Below are 21,229 nucleotides of genomic sequence, written 5' to 3' on the forward strand. Positions count from 1 at the left end.
TCCCGGCGCTAAGATGGCGGCGGGCGCCGTCTCCGCGCGGGAGGGTGGCGAGGACGCCTTCCGCCGGCTCTTTCGCTTCTACCGGCGGTGGGAGGGCTCGGACCCTTCTGGGGCCATTGATTTCTCGAAGCCAGCGGCGCGGCAGGTAAACCGGACGGTAGTGCCCTACCACACCGCCAACGCACGCTCTTGTCTCCATGGTGACAGCTGCCCCTTCCGGGTTCCTGCACATGCCGCCGCCCCCGAGGGGGGGGGAACCTTCTGTCCTCCATCCCCCGATCAGATTTTGCCTCTGTATTTGCAGCTGAGCAGGAATGCCGGATGGAGGTGGGAAGGCTCCTCTTGTGGCAGAACTGAAGTTATTGGGGGGGGGGGGGTTAGGCCAGCCACCCACAACATGTGCACTCAGGTGTGGAATTCCTCAGGTAGGGAGAGTGTCGATTTTTAATTTTAATTTTAAAAAGAGACTAGTACAGCATATCGCTGCATGCAAGCAGCCACAAGCATTCAAAAATATAATTCACACACGTGCAGTCTGAAGCAATACAGGATTCTGCTTTTTTTTGTATAAGGTGCAAGAATTAACATATATGAAAAATCTAGACTGTTAGCCTTTTAACCAGCCATAAGAAAGATGCCAGCGGTTAAATCTGGAACGTTTAGTCTTCAAGGCAGTGCGCAGTATTACCGAAGTGTGGCTTTTCCACAAAATGACCCTGCGTTTCTGATTGGTGTGTGCTTTTGGGATTGTTGGTGAAAGGGGTGAAGGAGAGTGGTAAACTGAATCCTCATGAACGGTTGTGGGCAGCTAGAGAAATGAAGGTCTTTTATTATAATAGTTTACAAATACTGATGATTTGTTTGTTCATTTATATCCCAACTTTTCTTCCAGAAAAGTAGGTCATAAAAATTGAAGCAAACGTGGATAAAAGCATATAAAAGATAATAGTTCAATTACTTTTCAACTATTATCTTTCATATGCTTTTAGCTTTCTGTTTTTTATCTATGTTTGCTTTAACTATAAGAGAATTAGAATCATATGAAAACAAATCTAGTAAAGAAAAAAACAGTGCAGCACTACTAAAAGCCCTTTCCTTAAGAACAGTTAGCTCCCCCAAACCCACCAGAAGATTACAGTCTTCACTTCTTGGCAGAAGGATAGTGAGGGAGCCAGTCTAGCCTCTCTAGTAAGGGAGTTCCAGCCTGGGAACAGTCACCAAGAAGGCCTCCCCCATGTCCCCACCAAGCATGCCTGTGAGGGTGGCAGAATTGAAAGAAGGGCATCTCATGAAAATTTTTGCTGCACAAGCAAAGATACATTTATTGATATTCATGGCATTTTCAAAAGATTAGCATCTTACAGCTGCTACAGTTTACTGATCTGTCACCAGCATTCTAATCTTTTCCACTGAAGGGAAATGGTTACAGTCAGAAGTACAGTGGTACCTCAGGTTACAGACGCTTCGGGTTACAGACTCTGCTAATCCAGAAATAGTACCTCGGGTTAAGAACTTTGCTTCAGGATGAGAACAGAAGTTGTTCGGTGGCGGCGCGGCAGCAGTGGGAGGCCCCATTAGCTAAAGTGGTGACTCAGGGTAAGGACAGTTTCAGGTTAAGAACAGACCTCCGGAATGAATTAAGTTCTTAACCCGAGGTACCACAGTATGTCCCATTGAGTTCAGTGAGGCTTACTCCCAGGTAAATGGGGTTAGACTTTCAGCCTGTTAATTTCATAAAGCTCTTTGAGAAAATTACCTCTGGATACAATATCATTATACACACCTAGAGTTGCAGCACCGCCAGACACCTCTTGTGCTCAGATTGTGAATTGCAGTAAGAAAGCAACTCGCTGTCTGGACACAGGAAGGCCAACTTGGAATTGTTCACATGTTCAGCAGATTACTTTAAATTATGCTCATGTGCGCTTAGCAGATAGCTGGTTTTTCATGTGTAATCAAAGAAGTTATAATTACATTCCCGCAAATTTATCTGATGCTCAATGCTGCCTGAACAGACTGACATGGGTCCTGCCTAGTTGCTCAGTTTTAGAAAAGAATAGGCAAAGGGTGTTGAGCTCTCCTTTAGGAATGTCCTAGACATCTTTCTGTGATATAAGAACACATACATGAACATGAAGAGAACACAGTATTCCTGCTACCTTAACCTCTACTATCTTAAACTTTTCTTACAAAAAAACAAAACAAATAAAAAATTTTAAAAAATAAAATTTAAATAAATAAAAAATGGTGAGATGTAGGAGTGCAAATATCCAGAGTGTGGGGTCAGGTGGGATTACTATGAGGAATTATAAAATATGCATCAAGCCATTGTGTCCACGATGAATGCCTTGTGTTGACTGGGTTTGATACATTGACAATAATTTCTGACCAAATCCCACAACCCTCTGCATCTCTGGCCATTTCCTCTACTGTCCATCTCTCTTGGGTCATCAAAGATAGTGGGCAAGTTTCTTTGATGTAGCTTTCTGATATGTTCATCTTAGGGCTAGGAAACAGATCTCACATGAAGAGGATAATGATCGCTGTCCTCCTGGCCATCCTCCTTATCATGTATATTGCTTGTTTATCACCTCCCGGGGTTGCCAAATGCTCTCCTTTGTAGTTCTGTTCTTTGTTTACCCAATGCCTAATTAGTTTTGGTAGTTTAACTTTGTTCCCATGTGGGTTTGTTGAAATGCTCAGAAGAAATCTGATTGGTTCTTACAAACACTCTGTAAAAGTTCTTTTGTGAATAAAACGACCTGGTCCAGGGGCTGGAGGCAGACAGAGAGAGATTATTATACACACCCTTCCCAGAGTCTTGCTGGTTCAAGCCTCTGTGTGTATTCTTATTAATCAGAGTTCAATCCTTCCTTTACTTTGTGAATGCCTCATTTGAGAAGCAGCCTGAAGATGTGTAACAAATGTTCTACCACTATGGCACCACATAATAAATGAAGTCATATCCATGTTTGAACATTTTTCTACTTGTTAATCATCTGCGTCAAAACTATATGTTACATACAGTACGATGTCGAGATTTTTTTTTATATGACTGTTGCTGCAATTAGGTAGAAAACTAGTGGGGTGGGGAGGGCATTCTGGTTTTTCTCTGAATATCTCTCCCTTTAGCTAGTTCTGCTTTGGGTTCTTAAGTCTAAATCCTTTAAAGACTAAATAAAAAAATTCCTTCCAGTAGCACCTTAAAGACCAACTAAGTTAGTTCTTGGTATGAGCTTTCGTGTGCATGCACACTTCTTCAGATACACCTGAAAGCTCATACCATGCACACGAAAGCTCATACCAAGAACTAACTTAGTTGGTCTTTAAGGTGCTACTGGAAGGAATTTTTTTATTTTGACTATGGCAGACCAACACGGCTACCTATCTACTACTTTAAAGACTATTTATTTGTTTAAATAAGGGATTTGTCTTTTGTATGAGCCTCAAGGCAATTTTAATATGCATCTTATCTGAGCTTAGGTTCTTGCCTCTGAAAACTAAAGTTACATTCACCTACTTGGTACTTAAGGCTTCATGGTTTTTTAACAATCAAGTGGCATATACATTTTATGAAATAAATAATAGGGTAATCTTTTTGCTGGTCACAGTGCCTTAGCCATTGTCTTGAAAAATATTTGGCAGTCTATACACATGACAGTGGAGAAGTAGTGATAATTATGGGCAACAAGTTGTCAGAAATCTAGATGAATATGCAAATTTCTGTGCACACTAAAAGACTCAGCCAAATTTAGTGGTGCCCAGATGAGCATTACCCTGCAAATAGAGTGCACATCCAAAAACATTTCTGCATCCATATCAGCTGGTCTATGAATGGAAGCTTTCTTTTTCACAGGGATTTCCCTCATTGGATCAGGGCAACGGAGTTAAAGTTTGATAAAAGTGGTTAAGGGGAATGTGATATAAATTGTATGAAACTGCATAAAAAGAGGAATCTGAAATGATTAACTCTTTTTTTAATGCTAGATTTATACAGTGCTTATTGAAAACAACATGAAACTTATTAAAAACTCTTTATATAGACCAGGGGTAGTCAACCTTTTTATACCTACCTAATGCATCTTTCTTGATGGTAAAGTTTCCTGACCGCCCACCAGTGCTCAATGGAAGGAGGATTCAGCTTGTGCCGTAGAACCCTCTACCGCCCACCTAGAATCCTGAAACGCCCACTCGGTAGGGACCAGGTTGACAACCTCAGATATAGACAAAAATTTCTTTGGAACTCATTGCCCCCCATCATCCTCTTGGTGTCCTAGAGCAGACTCAGTTGCCAGAAGCCTAGATGTTGTGATCGTTGTTCTCTGTTAATGTCTCCTGTTGTTGAATTTGCTTTTGCAAATATTTGGAGGGCACCCTAATAGACTGTATAAGAATGCATAGACAATGGTCCTAATTTTGGAATACTGCTGTTGAACGTTTTTAATGTAGATTTCTTATCCCTTCGATTGCTCTTTAAAGCTGAAATGAGAGACCTGTATCATGGCCCACTCACTTGTTTGGCACATCCACAGTGCCTCTGATTATCATCATCCTTGTCTGTGGCCAATATACAAATTACATTTGTTCTTCTCTGTGCTTGATTTTTTTTTTTATCAATGGGCTTTAAACACTGGTGACAAGTCACAAAAGTTCAGTGTACCCTTGTAAGGAAACTGCATAGGAGTGCTCACTGTGTTATGCATTTTACTAGTTAGTTCTCCACTGTGTGTTCTGTCTCTTCCCTGTCTTTTTTTTTAAAGCCTCTTTGCATTATTATCAGACATGTTGCAGAAAGGAAGATTCTGTCTTGCCTATTGCTTCTTACCCACCTCATCCCATTATCTTCTGACTGTTGCAGGAAATTAACTACTGAAGAGAAAATTAACAATAAAGGTGACATTTTCAGGGTGACAGAGGATTAACACTGTCTTCAGTAACAAAAGATCCCTTTTTATTTCATTAAGAATAACATATTAAAAGTGACTACTAGGTATTAACAATTTCCGACTAGCACCAGTGCTTAGACAGGTTTACTGGTCCTCAGTTAATACTGTAATGAGTGCTGTATAATTACAGCCCTACCAAGGAGAATTTCTGTCACAGAAAGAAGCTCTTCAGACCTCAAGATTGCATAATTATGATTACCCTCTTATTTCTTCAGCATCGTTTGTAATTTCAATTAAAATCACATATCCACCAGAGTTGGAAACTAATGCATTATCCCAATTGAATTTGGGATTCTACTCTGCCACAGGCTATAAAATGTTGTGGCTTTCTAGCACTAGCAATCCCTGTGTTAATAGCCATAATCGTACATAACGTTGGGATTATGGTGCAGACAGAAAAGTGAGCTGTTTGTCAGAACACTGTGACTTCAGGTTTCACAACCTACTGAATCAAGAAATAAAATGTGCCACAAAAACCATCATAGGTCCAGAGAAGCAACTGCTGCTTTATTGTCTATCTGACAGTTCCCCTGTAATGAAAACAAATACTATATTGCTTTGAAGAGCTGAAATTCTAAATATAGCACATGCCTCTGACTCAGGTATTTTACAACCTGGTAGATTTCAGGAAGCATCGCGAATCAATGTGAAAGGTATGCATCCGTCAGGCAGCTTAGTAAGGGACAAGGTACCCTCAACCCTGAGCTAAGGAGGAAGTTTGGGGCTTATTTTTCTAGATGAACTTAGCCTCTCTGAAACGTATTGACATCACATTTAAGACTCAGTTCCTTTCAAGGGGCAGATTAGGGTTGGTGATAGGCACAACTCCTACTGGCTAATAAAATTTAGCCAGGTTTTGTGGGCCACATTTCAGGTGTCTCATATTCAATTTTCCGCCACCAGATTGTCAGCTCTCCCCTGAGTTTTTCCTCAGTAAGTGATCACGATGCTTACAGAGCAGGACTGCGTCCAGTTAATCAATGGAAAGCCTATGGCCTCAAAAACTATCCAGGTGAGTGTGTTTGTATGACAAGCGAGGGGCAGGGGAGGACTTTTTTTGATGTGGTGTTTGCTTCTCTAATTATTTATGATATAAATTTTATATGATCCAGATTTAGTTGGGAGAACAGTTTGTAGCAACCTGTATTGTTTCTGAAGGACATAGGTTGTAAACTTGTACGCTCTGTGTTCCTGCTGTTTCTCAGTGTTCTTTTCAGTGCTCACATGTATAGAGGCCCTAACAATCTCTTCCCCATCCACCTTCATTTTTGTCTAGGGTTTATATTTATCCCAGATCCCTTCCTTCCTGGCTGCCAGCGTCACTGGGTGAAGCAGTGCCTGAAGACGTACACCCAGAAGCCTAATGTGTGCAATTTGGATATGCACATGTCTTCTACGGAAACCACTGATCTGTGGGGGAAGAGTCAGCATCAGTTGCGGTATGTCCTGGTTCCAAATAATGCTAAGGCAATTTGATAAAAGGTCATTTACATATCTCCTTTATATCCCAGTTCAATAATCACCGACCCCATCTGTATGAGTGCCATTGGTCACTCCCAGAGTTGGCTCATTCAACAACATTATGAATTCAAGCCTTTAGTGTCATCAGCCCAGTATTGTGGAATACTCTGCCAGTAGATACTGCAGACACCTGCTGTTTCAGGTTTCAAATGCCTGCTGAAAGGTTGTATTCTGTCAGGGTTATTCAGCCAGTTGAGAGCATATCCACAATAATTAGCTGATTTCAACTTTTTTTTTATTGTATTTTGTATGCACAATTGTTTTAACTGCTCTGATTTTTTTATGAGTAGTTATATATAAATATGTTTATAAGAAATAAAGTCTCTTAACTGTGTTTTAGGTGTCTGGTATTGTCTTTGGTTCTATTTAAGAATAACCAAGGAGCTAACATATTTCTATTCAGATTATTTAACACTAACCAACTTGTTCTTTGAAACAAACTAGGTATTTACTTTTTATAAAAAAAATACATGAAAAAAAGCATTGATGTTTATCCATAGTGTACTAATTTCAAAAGACAGCTTTGTCTATGTTGCTAACTATTCTTAGTACTGGATTCATGAACTTAGAGGCCCTCTGTGCTGCTCTATGCTGTTCATTCACCCTATTACATGTGACTATGTCAAAATTAGGGTTGTATAAGGATATAATAATAATAATAATAATAATAATAATAATAATAATAATAATAATATGCTTCCCTATTACCAGACAACTTTAGAACAATTCCTGCAGTAAGTCAGAGCAGGGGACAAATGCCAGCTCCCTCGGCCTGAAAAGCAAGATGAGCGCCACACCCCATAGTCGCCTTTGACTGAACTTAACAATCCAGGGGTCCTTTACCTTTTACCTTTAGCTACTTCTAGTGATGGGGAGAGTGGTAAGAAAAATCATGTAAGCAGTTGAAAGCTTGGACTTAGCCAAGAAAGTGAAAGGCTTTCTCCCCTTTTCCCTTGAGCATTTCTTCTACCTCAACTTCTTTCTCTGAGGATTTTTTTATCTTTGATTCTTCTGTGAGCAGTAGAGGAAGCTGCGCTGCTCAAGCAGTTTTGGAGATACAATTTTTGCAGCATGGCAGTGAATTAACCTTATTTGTAGTTGTTTGACCTGAGTTTTTGACATTACAGTTGGGCATCCAGTCAAGCAAAGGGGCCAAAGGATTAAATGAGGCTGAAATGCACTTGCAGAGTAATGTAATTAAAACTTGTCATTATCTGCACATGGAGCCAGTTATTTGTAAAGGCTGCCGGTTCTATTTGACCCGGCAATGAAATTTAAATGCTGAAGTTTTACCTCTATAAAACTTTCCTCCAGCACCAGGATAAAGGATTTCAACAGTGACTCTGTAATTGGCCTGGGAAGTCTTAAATGCTAAAGTCAGGTGATTTGCTCTTCTTTTCAGTTGTTATTTTAAAAGTCTTTTTTATTGCCCAAATGTGGGCTTTTGTGTGTGTTCTCTGATTTTGATGTCTGAACTGACTTATAACAAGTTGGTGGTTTAGAAATACCCCAATAAATAAATATTTGGAAGCTACAGTCATACCTCTTGTTACATTTGGTTCAGGTTATTTTTTTTCAGGTTGCGTCCCGCGGCAACCTGGAAGTACCGGAAAGCGTTACTTCCGGGTTTCGCCACATGCGCAGACGCGCAAAATGGTGTCATGCACAGAAGCAGCGACCCGCGCTTGTGCAGATGCGGGTTGCGTTCTTTTCAGGTTGCGAACAGAGCTCCGGAACGGATCCCGTTCGCAACCAGAGGTACCACTGTAGTGTATTTCTGCTTTTAAGGTAATGTGGTGTAGACCTCTTTCCATGGTCAGAGATGTTGGGTGTCTGCCTTGACCTGGTGGTTGCAAGCAGATCCCACTGGCAAACTTTTAATATCCATTCTCTTTCATTTTGGAGATAACAACAACAACAACATATTTCTTAAACCCTGCCCAACCGACTGGGTTGCCCCAGCCATGCTGGGCAGCCTCCCAAAAACATACAGAGGGAAAGAAAAAAGAAAGAAAGCATTATAAGTTTGAATATACCAAATTGAATTGCACACACACACACACAAAACTCAATGTAGGTGGACTCGGGAGACCTGGAGGCTTCCCTGCACCTTTCCACGCATAGATCTGTGACCTACAGCCATTTCTTTGCTACTCTGGAGCTTCTGTAGTTTTCAAAGTTTTGCAGATGCATCTCAGTTCTGCTGTGCAGCACTGTCTGCCATCTTAATTAGGGGCACCCTGCCAAGATGTGTCAGTGTTCTTCAACCAGATCTCCAAACTCACTTGCTGTTTCTCCTCCCACTCACCCAGCTCTTCCAGTGTTCTTTAATCCTGACCTGCAGTTCTCCCTGCTGCTTTGTTCTCAGCAGCGTGGAATATCATATTAGGCACGACAGCAATTGCTTGTGAAGCTACGTGAAAATATGAAGACCAGAGCAGCTTACTAAAAATATGTCATGAACTTTGTGTCTCTCGGTCAACTACAACATAGTTTCTCTAGGCACTTAGAAAATTAATTTGCAAGTGCCAAATTCAGTGCAATTTGTCTGTGTCTTGGAAGCTTGGGGCTGCTTGTGGATCTCAGTGTCACAGGCAGTGCTAAAAGTTATTGCACAAAAGTAACTGGATTTCTTTTTGGTGAGATTAAGGAAGAAAATAGAATAATTTATTCTGTTAAAAAAGGATAGTAGTAGTGGGTGCAAGTTGGATTTCTTCCTGTGCACTTAAAGATAGGGAGGCCCAGCTTTCCAGATCAGATACTGCTATTGAGATTATGTAACTTCAAGGATTGGTGGCCTGAATTTGTGTGCTTTTTTCTACCCTACCCATCTTGTTTTCCTTTTGTATTGTATCTATTGGATATTAAGCCTGCCAGCAGCTACTACCCTTTAAAAATATATCTGTACACTGCTTAGAAAATTTTAGGTTCTTCACAAGTGATAAATAATAATAAAGAATTTGAGCCACTTGGCACTATCATTTATCAAAATGCTCTGAAAAGAGGCCCCCAAGTTGCATGTCTTAGTATTTCATTGATTTGAAATGACAAGTTACAGGAACATGCAATTATCTGTGGATTGGGAAACATGATCTTTTTATCATTATCACATGCAATCCTATAGGCAATCTGCCATATTGTTGCAAGAGAAAAATGGAATGGGTTTCAGTTACTTTAGATTCAAAGATATTTCAAGATGGAACTTTAATTCCTCCAGTCAGACCAGACCAGCTTTCCATTAAGCCTCTTACACAAATTGACATCTTTCCCAGTCTTGGAAATACTCATCTTATCCAGCTTTTCTTCACCCTTCCATAGTTCCATTACACTTTTCCAAAATACTTTCTGTGAATTGCCTTAATCAACCCTTCAGCTCACAGCCCATTTTTTTTTGCTTTATATTTTTATCATTGAACCTATTGTTGAAAATGTAGCACAGATGAAAACTGACTCACATTTGTACAAGTAATAATGAGAATCAAGCTTTATGGGCAGGCTTTTTTAAAGTTAAGAATTGTAATAAGCTGCATCAAAAACTTGGCTTTCTGTATAAAACTCTTGCAGAGATTCATAATTGAAATTGATTTATTTATTTTTTGTAATTTTCTTTTGTATCTTTCCAGAAACAAAAGTTCCAGCAAACGGGCCTCAAAAACTTTACTGGAAAAGCTTCGCTGGGTGACTTTGGGTTACCATTATAACTGGAATACAAAGGTATTCAAGGACAACAGAGCCTCTTGGCAATGTATAACAGGAAGATAATATGATAGCAAATATTTGTTGATTTTATTTTTGCAGTGGTTAGAAAATGTAAGCATAAAGTCACTGTGCAAGCTTTCTGCTAAAGACACCATGGCTTCTTAAAGATTTGAAGCCAAAACATTCTAATCAGATTGAAACCTTGAGGTAGAGTGAGAAAGAATTGTCTATCAGCATGCTGCAGACATGCTTAACCAAATGAGCCTGCAGCCTTATCTGCTTATTGTCTGGCCTTAATAAGAAATCCACCTATTCCCAGTCTTCTCACCAGAAACATTTAGCAAACCATATTGAGGTTTCTAGTTCAGGGAAGTTTGTATTTAGGAATTTGTGGGAAAGATTCTGGACTATGTCACCCCTGTGTGAAAAATATTAATCATCATGTCTGATATACTGAGTGTCTTGATTTTTGTTCCTGGGTCTGAACTACAAAATCACTGTTGCAACCGCTAGCACTAACTGAGCTTCTTGTTGGCAATAGCAGAGGAAGTGACAGTTGAGGCTCTAAAGCCCATTTTGAATGGATGTTACACTTGGAACTCCAGTAGGGGAAGCTGCCTAATCTGCTCCCCACTTCAGCTTTGGAAAGGAGATAGTGGGCTCCAACACAGCCAGGCATTGACCTAAAACTCACTTTAAGTCACGACTGGATTTGTTCATAGGATGGCTTTGTTCCTCTGGAATTCTGTTTGCGTATTTGTTGTTGTTCTTTTGCTCCTTCACCAGAAATATTCAGCCAACCACTACACGCCTTTTCCATCTGACTTGGCTTTCCTCTCGGAGCAAGTGGCTAAAGCTTGTGGTTTTCCACGTTTCCAAGCGGAAGCAGGAATCCTCAACTACTATCACTTTGATTCATCTCTGGGAATTCACGTGGATGAGTCCGAATTGGACTATTCTCAACCTCTTCTATCATTCTGGTAGGCTACCCAAACATTTTGTAGAAGGCAGTGTACACCTTTCATCTTCTAGCTAATGCATCTTGATTAAAGTGTACAAATGACAGGTTTCATGTGGCAAGCGCAAACTCCCTGCCTCTGGAAGTATGAAGTGTAGGGAAATAGGGCAGATCAAGATCATGGGCAGCAACCGACTACTGATCCAGAATAGTAGGATTGCTGAAGTCTATGGGAGCCATTGTTTATTTCATTTATAAACATTGATTCCATATCCCGCCCCCCAATAACAGCCCTGTAGGCTAGCCTGTCAATTGACCTTTGTCCATCCCAACATTCTGCACTGTTCCTGAGTTTCTTCTCTGTAAACTTGAGGTCAGACTGCATGTGAAGGCTACAACCCAAAATAGAAGATCTATTCTGTGGAAGAAGCAGGGAAGGAGTACTTCTTAATGCTTCTTTTTCTTTACTGATTACATTGGGGAAAGTGCCAATATATAATTTCTATTATTGGGGTTAGAATGGAGAGGGAATTTTAGCAGAAAAATCACCAGTTGGGAGATAGTTGAGAAACACCCCACCAAGCCTTCATGGCTGCATTTTGTAAAAGAAAATAATAACACCTGGGACAAGCTACGTGCTGTCAGGTGTCCTGTGTGGTTTGGCCCTGCGAATAACTTTGACCATTATATAAGAACAGGGCAAGCTCACACATGAGACAAGGTGAGGCCACTGCCTCGGGTGGCAGGATCCACAGCGGCAGCAGAACCCAATGTAGATCTTTAGTCTCCCCCCACCCTTGTTTCTGATGTAGATCTTCACTAACCCTTCTTCAATGATAGGGAGTAGGACACCATTTTGCAATTTGCCTCAGGTGCTAATATGTTTTGGAAGTTGCCCCATCCCTGTGAAACACCCTCCCTTCAGATGTCAAGGAGATAAAGAACTACATAACTTTTAGAAGACATCTGAAGGCTGCCCTGTATTGGGAAGCCTTTAATGTTTGATGTTTGATTATGTTTCAATATACAGTGGTACCTCAGGTTAAGTACTTAATTCGTTCTGGAGGTCCGTACTTAACCTGAAACTGTTCTTAACCTGAAGCACCACTTTAGCTAATGGGGCCTCCCGCTGCTACCGCGCGATTTCTGTTCTCATCCTGAAGCAAAGTTCTTAATCTGAAGCACTATTTCTGGGTTAGCGGAGTCTGCAACCTGAAGCGTATGTAACCTGAAGCGTATGTAACCCGAGGTACTACTGTATGCTGTAAGCCGCCCAGAGCGGCTGAGGAAACAAAGCCAGATGGGTGGGGTATAATTAGCGACATTATTATTATTTATTAAGTCAGGTCCATCTAGGTCAGAATTGTGCGCTGACTGGCAGCAGCTATCCAGGATTTCAGGCAGGGGTGTCTCCCAGGCCAACCTGGAAATGCCAGGGATCAAACCTGGGACCTTCTGAATGTAAAGCAGATGTTCTGCCACTGAGCTACAGCTCTTTCCCTAATAAACGTCTTAAAAGTACCATAAGAGGAAGGATGTGGGGAGCTGTTTGTTTGCTTTAGAGTTGAATGAGATAACACTTTGGAAAGTGCATATGTATTATGTAAATTATAACATAAAAAGAACGAATATAGCACAACACGGGTGGTCTTTATGTGTGCCAAGTTGCAGTGGAACTTCCACCTCGCCTATTGAGAAGAGAATAGCTGGTAAAATCTTCCCATAGCTACAGTTTTACTAACTGCCTTCCCTCTTTTTCCTCTGTTTAGTTTTGGACAGTCATCCATATTCTTGTTAGGGGGGCTGAAACGAGATGAAGCCCCTGTGGCCATGTTCATGCACAGCGGGGACATGATGATCATGTCCGGCTTCAGCCGCCTGCTGTACCACGCAGTCCCCAGGATTCTGCCCAACCTGGAGGGGAAGCCTTTGCCTTCTTGCCTGGAGCTGCCTCTCCCTGCTGACCTTCCTGAAGACTCTGTTATGGAGCCCTGCTCTCAGGAGGACTGGCAAGTCTGTGCCAAGTATCTGCAAGCATCCCGTGTCAACATGACTGTCAGGCAAGTGCTTGCTGAAGGTCAGAGCTTCCCAACTGAAGCCAGGACAGGGAGAGACCTGGATGCTTCCTCTGTAGGCTCTTATCATGAGGAGCACAGTGAAATAAAAAAGCACAGGTCTGATTCGGGCAGCTAAAACCTGGCCATATGGAGCAGCAACATACGAAGTGGATGTGTAACAAAATGTTTTGAACTTTGTGGGCAAAGTACATGGCTCGGACCAAAAGACTATTTGTGTTGTGTTATCTCCCAAGGTCACACAACTAAAGAATGTCACTCCAGTGCTTTGGTTAACACCATCTGAATATAATATATATTCCCTGACTTGCAGCTGTCTTGTTACTCACTGTTACAAGTGACATCTTTTAGAAGACATCTGAAGGCAGCCCTGTTTAGGGAAGTTTTTAATATCTGATGTTTTATTGTATTTTATTTTTTTTGTTGGAAGCTGCCCAGAGTGGCTGGGGAAACCCAGCCAGATGGGCGGGGTATGTATGTATAAATAAATTATTATTATTATTATTATTATTACTACTACTACTACTACTACTACTGCTACTGTGAGATATTAGGACTGGAGGGAGGCACCAGCGAAAGGAGCAGCTGTTAAGTTTCAGATTTTTGCAACCCTAAGTCATGCCTAAAATAAGCAGGTATGGGTCTGTTTCCTGCCTAGGTGGGAGGCCATAAGGGGAACCCAGAGGAGGGCATGTTACAGATAAATAATAAACCAAATTTTAACTTTGTTTCATACTGAAATGGCCATTCAAAGACACTTTGCTTGCAGCACAATGTACATCCCTTCATGCTGCTAGCCTGAAGTCCTGCTGAGTTGTCTAGAGAGACCTGCTGTATGCCTAGCAATGTGCTTATTACCCACTGATTGATACCAAGGGTTCATTTTGAGGGTGGGGTGAGGCTTTTATTTAAAACAACCTCCCTTTCTCGGAGGAAAATAATTAGGGACTGTGTAGTGATTTTTCTATTCAATATGTCCTTTTCTTCCCCTTGTCTCTGAATACTAAAACTGCCCTGTTCCATCAGCGTCAGGTCGTTTGGCTGCCTGCATAATGCAATCTTTGCAGTCTGCCTCCTTCAGGAGCAAGCAGAAGAGAATGACTTTACAAACAGGAACAATGAAGTTGTAGATGAAGCGCCCAGAAAGAAAATTAATCAGCGACTATCTCTATTGCCCAAAAGGTAAATATATTGAAACAAATAAGGACAACACAGTCTTCAGTGCCCATCTGTTTTAGGATTCCGACTTCCCTATCTGGTTTTTAATGCAATTTTAATTGCCAGAGTGCAGCGCTCTGTCCCAGGGGTGTTTTGTCGCACTTTCCCCATGAATAAGCTTACTCTGTTTTAAATTAAAGATCCCTATCTGTCTTGGAGGGCTGTTTCTCTCTTTTTCCTCCTCCCCTCCTCCTTTTTGCTTAGTTATTTTGTTCATGCTGCAGTATTGTTCATGCTGCCTTGAGCAACTCTCGCCTTTTCCTTAGGCTGTGTCTAGCTCTGCTGTTCCTGATATCCCCCAGCAGAACAAGGAGTATCTGTTCACCTCTACATGGCTAAACTCTGAGGAAGTTGGACATTTCTTTGCAATGCTCAACCATGGTGTGGGTTTGGTATAGTCCTTCATATATCTCTCTGGGTATTCATTCCTGTGGTGCATCAGGATTTTCAAAAGAAAACAACTGGCACCTGTTGTCAGAAGTTAGGCTTGCATTTCATTAATGGTTCAAAATCTTTTCTGCGCAGGCATTCAATATGGAATGATATTAATAAATTAGTTTTCCTGAGATAACATGTGAGGGTACACAAAGGAAGAACTGAATTCTCTTTCACATTGAGACTCAGAAACAGCCCACATTTGCCAGCAAATGCAGCTGGGAGCTGCATGCAGTCATGGCTCTCTGACATGCTTGTTGTGTTCACTCTTAGCATTTCCAGGGGAATACTTAAGCTTTCTTCTGAGTAAGCATGCATAGGGTTACACTGTTCAAATGTTCGGGGTATATACGTATAAAACTATAATGTGTACAGTAGCTCACAGATCTCCCATATAAAGTATGTACCTGAGATGGCCACTTCTGCTTCTGCTTGTTGTGGAAAAAAGGGGGGGTGTTCAGGTTTACCTTAAGAGAGGTTAGCTGCCTGCTCTCAATTAGTGCAGTTCAGAGTTCAGCTAATCCCAGGACATTTTAAATTGTGCTCAGTGCGGCTGCCTATAATTTTATTTAACAAACTATGTGTATATATATATATATATATATATATATATATATATTTGTTTTCGTAGATTTTCACGGGTACAGGAATGCAGGTTTTGGTGTCCTCGGGTGTCTTCCCGTGTAAAAGTTGGGGTGTCTAGGCGACGTTTCGACGAGGTCTCACTCGTCATCTCCAGCTCTGTTCCAGTAACAAGAAGCCGAAAGCACCAGCCTGAAGATGACGAGTGAGACCTCGTCGAAACGTCGCCTAGACACCCCAACTTTTACACGGGAAGACACCCGAGGACACCAAAACCTGCATATATATATATATATATATACACACACACACACACACACACAGCGTGAGTGGCACTGTGGTCTAAACCACAGAGCCTAGGGCTTGCCAATCAGAAGGTTGGCGGTTCGAATCCCTGCAACAGGGTGAGCTCCCATTGCTCGGTCCCTGCTCCTGCCAACCTAGCAGTTCGAAAGCACGTCAAAGTGCAAGTAGATAAATAGGTACCACTCCGGTGGGAAGGTAAATGGCATTTCTACGTGCTGCTCTGGTTCACCAGAAGCGGCTTAGCTGGCCACATGGCCCGGAAGCTGTACTCCCTCAGCCAGTAAAGCGAGATGAGCGCCACAACCCCAGAGTCGTTCGCGACTTGATGTAATGTTCAGGGGTCCCTTTACCTATATACCATTTAATTGTAAGAAAACCTCTAAGTGGTTTACAAAAATGTTTTTCTCCATCCTCAATTAATCTTTTGTACTACTAGCCCAGAAAAATGGTTGTAGGTCAATATAATTATCCCATTGTGTTGGGGTTGGGGGACTTTCCCTTGGATACATTAATAAGCATATCCTAATTGATAGCAGTTAAGATGTGCCAGCCATTTGTTCTAAACTCTGTTACTACTCCTTGATTAAATACATGGTTATTTAAAACCAACATTTTAATAGTACAGTCACCTATTTGTTGCTAGTATTGCATCTGGAGATACCTCTACTTCCTTGAGGTAGCACCTCTGGCGAGAGATGGGCTGCACCTCAGCAGTTGGCAAGAATGTGTTTGCCAAGAGTCTTGAGAATCTGATCAGAAGAGCTTTAAACTAGATCTTGAGGGGGAGGTAGAAAACTATACGAATGACGAAAGAGCACCTGGCACTGGGGATAATAGCTTCATTGATACACAGGAAACTGAGGTGGTGCTCCAGAAACCTGCTAAAGGGCAAGAAACTGCAGGAAGGAAGTAATTGCAGAGAACAACTCATGGTTTCAGTTGTCTCTACACAAATGCACAGAGTATGGGAAAGAAACAAGATGAATTGGAGCTTTTAGTACAGGATGGCAAATACAACCTTATAAGCATGACTGAAACCTGGTGGGATGAGACTCATGACTGGAATGTAGGAATTGTGGGGTATAGCCTGTTCAAAGGGAATAGACCAAACAGGAAGGGAGGAGGAGTAGCATTGTATATAAAGGATGTGTATACTTGTGAAGAAATCCATGATCTAGAGCATGAAAAGCAGATTGAGAGTATACGGGTAAAAATTGTAGGAGAGAGAAACAACAGTGCCCTTACTATGGGTGTCTGCTATAGACCACCTAGCCAGACTGAAGCCTTGGATGATGCCTTATTAGAGCAGATTACCAAACATTTGAAAAGGAGAGAAATAGTAATCATGGGGGACTTCAACTTCCCTGATAGCTGTTGGGACTCAAACTCTGCCAAGAGTGTGAGGTCTGACAAATTCCTCCAATTTCATTTCCCAGAAGGTGGAAGAACCGACAAGGGGATCATCTATCTTTGACCTGGTCCTCACCAATAGGGAGGAACTGATTAATGAGGTGGAAGTGCCTGGAAACTTGGGAGGAAGTGATCATATTATCCTGGGTTTCAGGATACAGAGGCAAGGGAAAACTGAGTGTAGTCGGACACACACACTGGATTTTAAGAAGGCCAATTTTGAAAAGCTGAAGGAACTACTGGGTGTGATCCTGTGGTCAGAAATACTCAATGAGAAGGGAATCCAAGAAGGATGGGAATTTCTAAAAAGAGAAATATTGAAGGCCCAGATGCATACAATACCAACAAGAAAGAAAAGTGGAAGGCATGTAAGGAAACCGGTGTGGCTGCATAAGGAGCTTACAGCTGAGTTAAGAATTAAGAAGGGCATGTATAAGAAATGGAAGAAAAAGGAAATCACAAAGGAGGAGTACAGTGGTACCTCGCAAGACGAATGCCTCGCAAGACAAAAAACTCGCTAGACGAAAGGTTTTTCCGTTTTCGATTTGCCTCGCAAGACGAATTTCCCTATGGGCTTGCTTCGCAAGACGAAAACGTCTCGCGACTTTGTTTTCTTTGTCTAAAAACAAAGACATGTTTTGTTTATAAAGTTAATTTATTTTCCCTTCAATTTTTGAACTGCTCTTTACAGTATGTGTGACTTTAAAGAGCAGTTAATAAACTGTTGTTGTACCAAATTTGGCTTTGTTTGGACTTTTTTTGACCATAGGAACGCATTAATTGATTTTCAATGCATTCCTATGGGATTTTGTGCTTCGCAAGACGAAAAATTCGCTAGACAAAAATTGCGGAACGAATTAATTTCGTCTTGCGGGGCACCACTGTATACATGAGTAGCCAACAGCTGCAGGGGGAAAGTCAGGCTGGCTAAAGCTCAGAATGAGCTCAGGCTTGCAAGACAGGTTAGAAATAATAATAAAAGGTTTCTTTGGTTATGTCCGATGTAAGAAGAACAAGCAAGTGGTAGGTCCTCTGCATGGAGAACACGGAGAAATGCTATTGGGTGACAGAGAAAATGTGGAACTACTCAACACCACTATTCAGTGCTGTCTTATTAAGCACCTTGAATTACCTGAGAAATTCCTGCCTTGCATTTTCGGAAGGAGATTGAGAGAAGTAGTGTCCTGTAGCAAGGCTCCTGGGAGTCTGGTTTCCCAAGGGAGTCTGCTAAGCATCCATTCCTTTCTTTGTTAGGTGCTTGAGAAAGAGATAAGGAACTTTTTTCTCATTAACAGAAAGGTCCTGTTGATTACAGAAGAGGGGAAAACAAACTATAGTTTGCTGTGGCACATTACAGCCATAATGAGGCTCAGAAGAGCCAACTGATGAGTATTGGAGATGGTTATTGATTTTTAAATGATGGAAGATTCAGCACACAGAAGTGAATCTAGGAGCCAGACTCATTCTTCATGCCATGTTTCTGGGTTACATATAGTCAGCACAGTACAAAGAGAGGAGAGTACAGTACGTTCTTGGCATCCGTCCGCCTTGGGAGACAATGGAGGAGTGCACCTTTGAAGGTGAAGCTACCCCTCCCAGTTTGTTGCCATCTGCAAATTTGATAAGCATTCCCTCAATTCCTTCAGCCAAGTTGTTTGAATTGGAGCAAACGGAGCAAATTGGGTTTTCTGTGGGTTGCCATTTGCTCCAGTGCAGCGGTAAATGTTTTTGTTTTTTTTTTTCAGGGAAAGTGCCAGAGCTAAAATAAAATAAAAAGACAACTTGGACATGCAGCATTAAAGTGGAGGCCTGTGACTGAAAAGCATGGTGCAAAAAGAAGTCTGGATGAGCTAGATTCTATTTAAGTCTGTTTGCCAGTCTTTTTGACCTCTTCGGGTTGTTTTCCCCTCAGACTATTTAACAGGTTCTGCCTGGAGCCAGTTTAGTTTCTAGACTCAGTTCAGAGTGCTGGTGTTAACATAAACTTTGTGGACCCCAATACCTCAAGGACTGCTGTTCCCTATAGGAAGGGTCAGAGGGCCTTTTCAGTAGTGGTCCCTCACTTGTAGAATTCTGTCCCCAGGGAGGCATGACTGGCACCAACTAAATCTATTTTTAGGTGACAGGCTTTTGGTCCTCAATTTGAAGGATTTCAGGAACTTGTAGTCTCTTTTAGCGGGGCAGGACATGTTTTTTATTTATACAGATGTGTTTTTTAGGTTTTGATCAGTTGTGCTTGTTGTAATTGTTTCAGTGTTTAAGTCATTTTGGGCTGCTTTTGTGAGGAAAGCGACTAATTGTTATTGTTGTTGTTTAGTCGTTTAGTTGTGTCCGACTCTTTGTGACCCCATGAACCAGAGCACGCCAGGCACTCCTGTCTTCCACTGCCTCCCGCAGTTTGGTCAGACTCATGTTTGTAGCTTCGAGAACACTGTCCAACCATCTCGTCCTCTGTCGTCCCCTTCTCCTTGTGCCCTCCATCTTTCCCAACATCAGGGTCTTTTCCAGGGAGTCTTCTCTTCTCATGAGGTGGCCAAAGTATTGGAGCCTCAGCTTCAGGATCTGTCCTTCCAGTGAGCACTCAGGGCTGATTTCCTTATGAATGGATGCATTTGATCTTCTTGCAGTCCATGGGACTCTCAAGAGTCTCCTCCAGCACCATAATTCAAAAGCATCAATTCTTCGGCGATCAGCCTTCTTTATGGTCCAGCTTTATAATAGTAGTAATAATAAATACTAATTAGTCGCTTTAAGCTGGACCATAAAGCGACTAATTAGTATTTATTATTACTACTATTATCATTTCCAATCCTTTTCCCACAGTTCTCGAAAAATAGGGAGCCTTAAAGGAAACAACCTCTACCTATTGACTCTGCCCAACTTGAGTCACACCTGACTGCAGCTTTCTAAATGCAGTAGTGCAGGGAGTGGGGTCACAATAGATAATAGGAGAGGTTTAATGTCAGTTCCTCTTCCCAGGGGACTCTAGGAATTACAGGTCTGAGAGGGGAATGGGGTCTCCTAACAACTCCCAGCACCTTTAACAAGCGAAAGCTAGAATTCTTTAGCGAAAGCCGTGACTATTTAAAGTCGTATCGTGGTGCTTTAAATGTATGTTGTGAATATGGCAAAAGTCAAACTTCCTCACATTGGGCCTCTTAAGCCAAGGAATGAGAGTGAGCATTGAACAGAGTAATGAAAACAAAACAAAGATGACACAGCTGGAGGGGACCACTTGTTGCAGACACAGCAGACCCAAGAAGCTGGTGGCAAAAGTGACCTCCCTGGGGTCCAAGCCTGGGCAGTGTGTTGGAAGATTCTGTGCTGCCCAGATGACAAGGACCCCCCCCCCTTTCGGCCCCTTTCAAAGGAAAGTAGAGCAATACACTTGGCATCAGCTTGGCTGCAGGAGTTGCAGGAAGGAGGCATACAAGGCGCAATCCAATCATTTTAGGAACTCCAGATTTGAGTAGGGTTTACTCCTTAGCCTTTTCTTCTCTCAAAGATGTCCCGCAAGGTAGCGGAGTTTTAGGATCAGCGTTTTCCTTCTCCTGGATGGGCTATCTGCCCCTCATTTCCCTCAACAGCACGCGCAGAAACCGCTTCTTTGACCATTGCACCCACTATTGGTGTCGCCTGCTCAATCCGCTGGAGCCTGTCTTCATGGGCAGGGGAAGTCCCTAACTCACCAGGGGTTTAAAGACCTATTGGCTACTCTCACCTTGTTTAACTGATCAGTCAAAGCCAGTTCTGGGGTGTGGCCACTGCTGCATGTTGACTAGGAGCCACAGGTGAGAGCTGAGTGCATGGTGGGGGCCAATGACAACAAACTACCCCAGAAGGAGCATGGCGGGTCCCCCAGCAGAGACACTAGAACAAAAGCGCACGGGCTGCTGTGTGTTTCAGGGTGTCCAAAGAAGAAACGCGAGAGAACCAGCTATTAAAACACACACACACAGCCTGCTGTCAGCATCTGGCATCCTAAGGACAGCTGCTAGACTCCAGGGTCCAGTTCCAGCCCCTCTATATCAATTGTGTCTTGAGCCTGCAGTTAACTTTCCCATAATGCCCTTGGAGGG

The 21,229-nt window shown here is 42.1% G+C and overlaps 1 protein-coding gene and 1 long non-coding RNA gene across 3 annotated transcripts; one reads left to right on the forward strand and one right to left on the reverse strand.

Moving 5' to 3' along the window:
* Nucleotides 1–11: 11 nt before the first annotated feature.
* On the forward strand, nt 12–13,703 carry ALKBH1 (alkB homolog 1, histone H2A dioxygenase). 2 transcript variants are annotated; one of them, XM_083503228.1, is made up of 6 exons: nt 12–145; nt 5,850–5,958; nt 6,223–6,385; nt 10,091–10,181; nt 10,953–11,146; nt 12,894–13,703. In XM_083503228.1, the coding sequence occupies exons 1-6, from the start codon at nt 14–16 to the stop codon at nt 13,315–13,317; spliced, it is 1,113 nt and encodes a 370-aa protein (XP_083359354.1). In that variant the 5' UTR covers nt 12–13; the 3' UTR covers nt 13,318–13,703. The 2 variants fall into 2 exon arrangements, with proteins under 2 accessions (XP_083359354.1, XP_083359355.1); XM_083503229.1 differs by having other exon boundaries at nt 87–425.
* LOC310707213 lies at nt 6,724–8,370 on the reverse strand. Its single transcript, XR_014526390.1, has 2 exons — nt 8,233–8,370; nt 6,724–7,998 (listed from the first exon to the last, which is right to left on the reverse strand). It is a non-coding gene; the product is annotated as an uncharacterized lncRNA (long non-coding RNA).
* Nucleotides 13,704–21,229: the final 7,526 nt, after the last annotated feature.

The sequence above is a fragment of the Podarcis liolepis genome (genome assembly GCF_965112155.1).
Source record: "Podarcis liolepis genome assembly, chromosome: 1".
Taxonomy (NCBI): Eukaryota; Metazoa; Chordata; class Lepidosauria; order Squamata; family Lacertidae; genus Podarcis; species Podarcis liolepis.

What these genes read in the sequence shown, in the direction of transcription:
- ALKBH1 (XM_083503228.1), top strand. Translation starts at nt 14, where the DNA reads ATGGCGGCGGGCGCCGTCTCCGCGCGGGAGGGTGGCGAGGACGCCTTC. An exon ending in CGAAGCCAGCGGCGCGGCAG is followed by an intron (nt 146 to 5,849) that starts GTAAACCGGACG and finishes TTCCGCCACCAG; the next exon opens with ATTGTCAGCTCTCCCCTGAG. An exon ending in ATTATAACTGGAATACAAAG is followed by an intron (nt 10,182 to 10,952) that starts GTATTCAAGGAC and finishes CTCCTTCACCAG; the next exon opens with AAATATTCAGCCAACCACTA.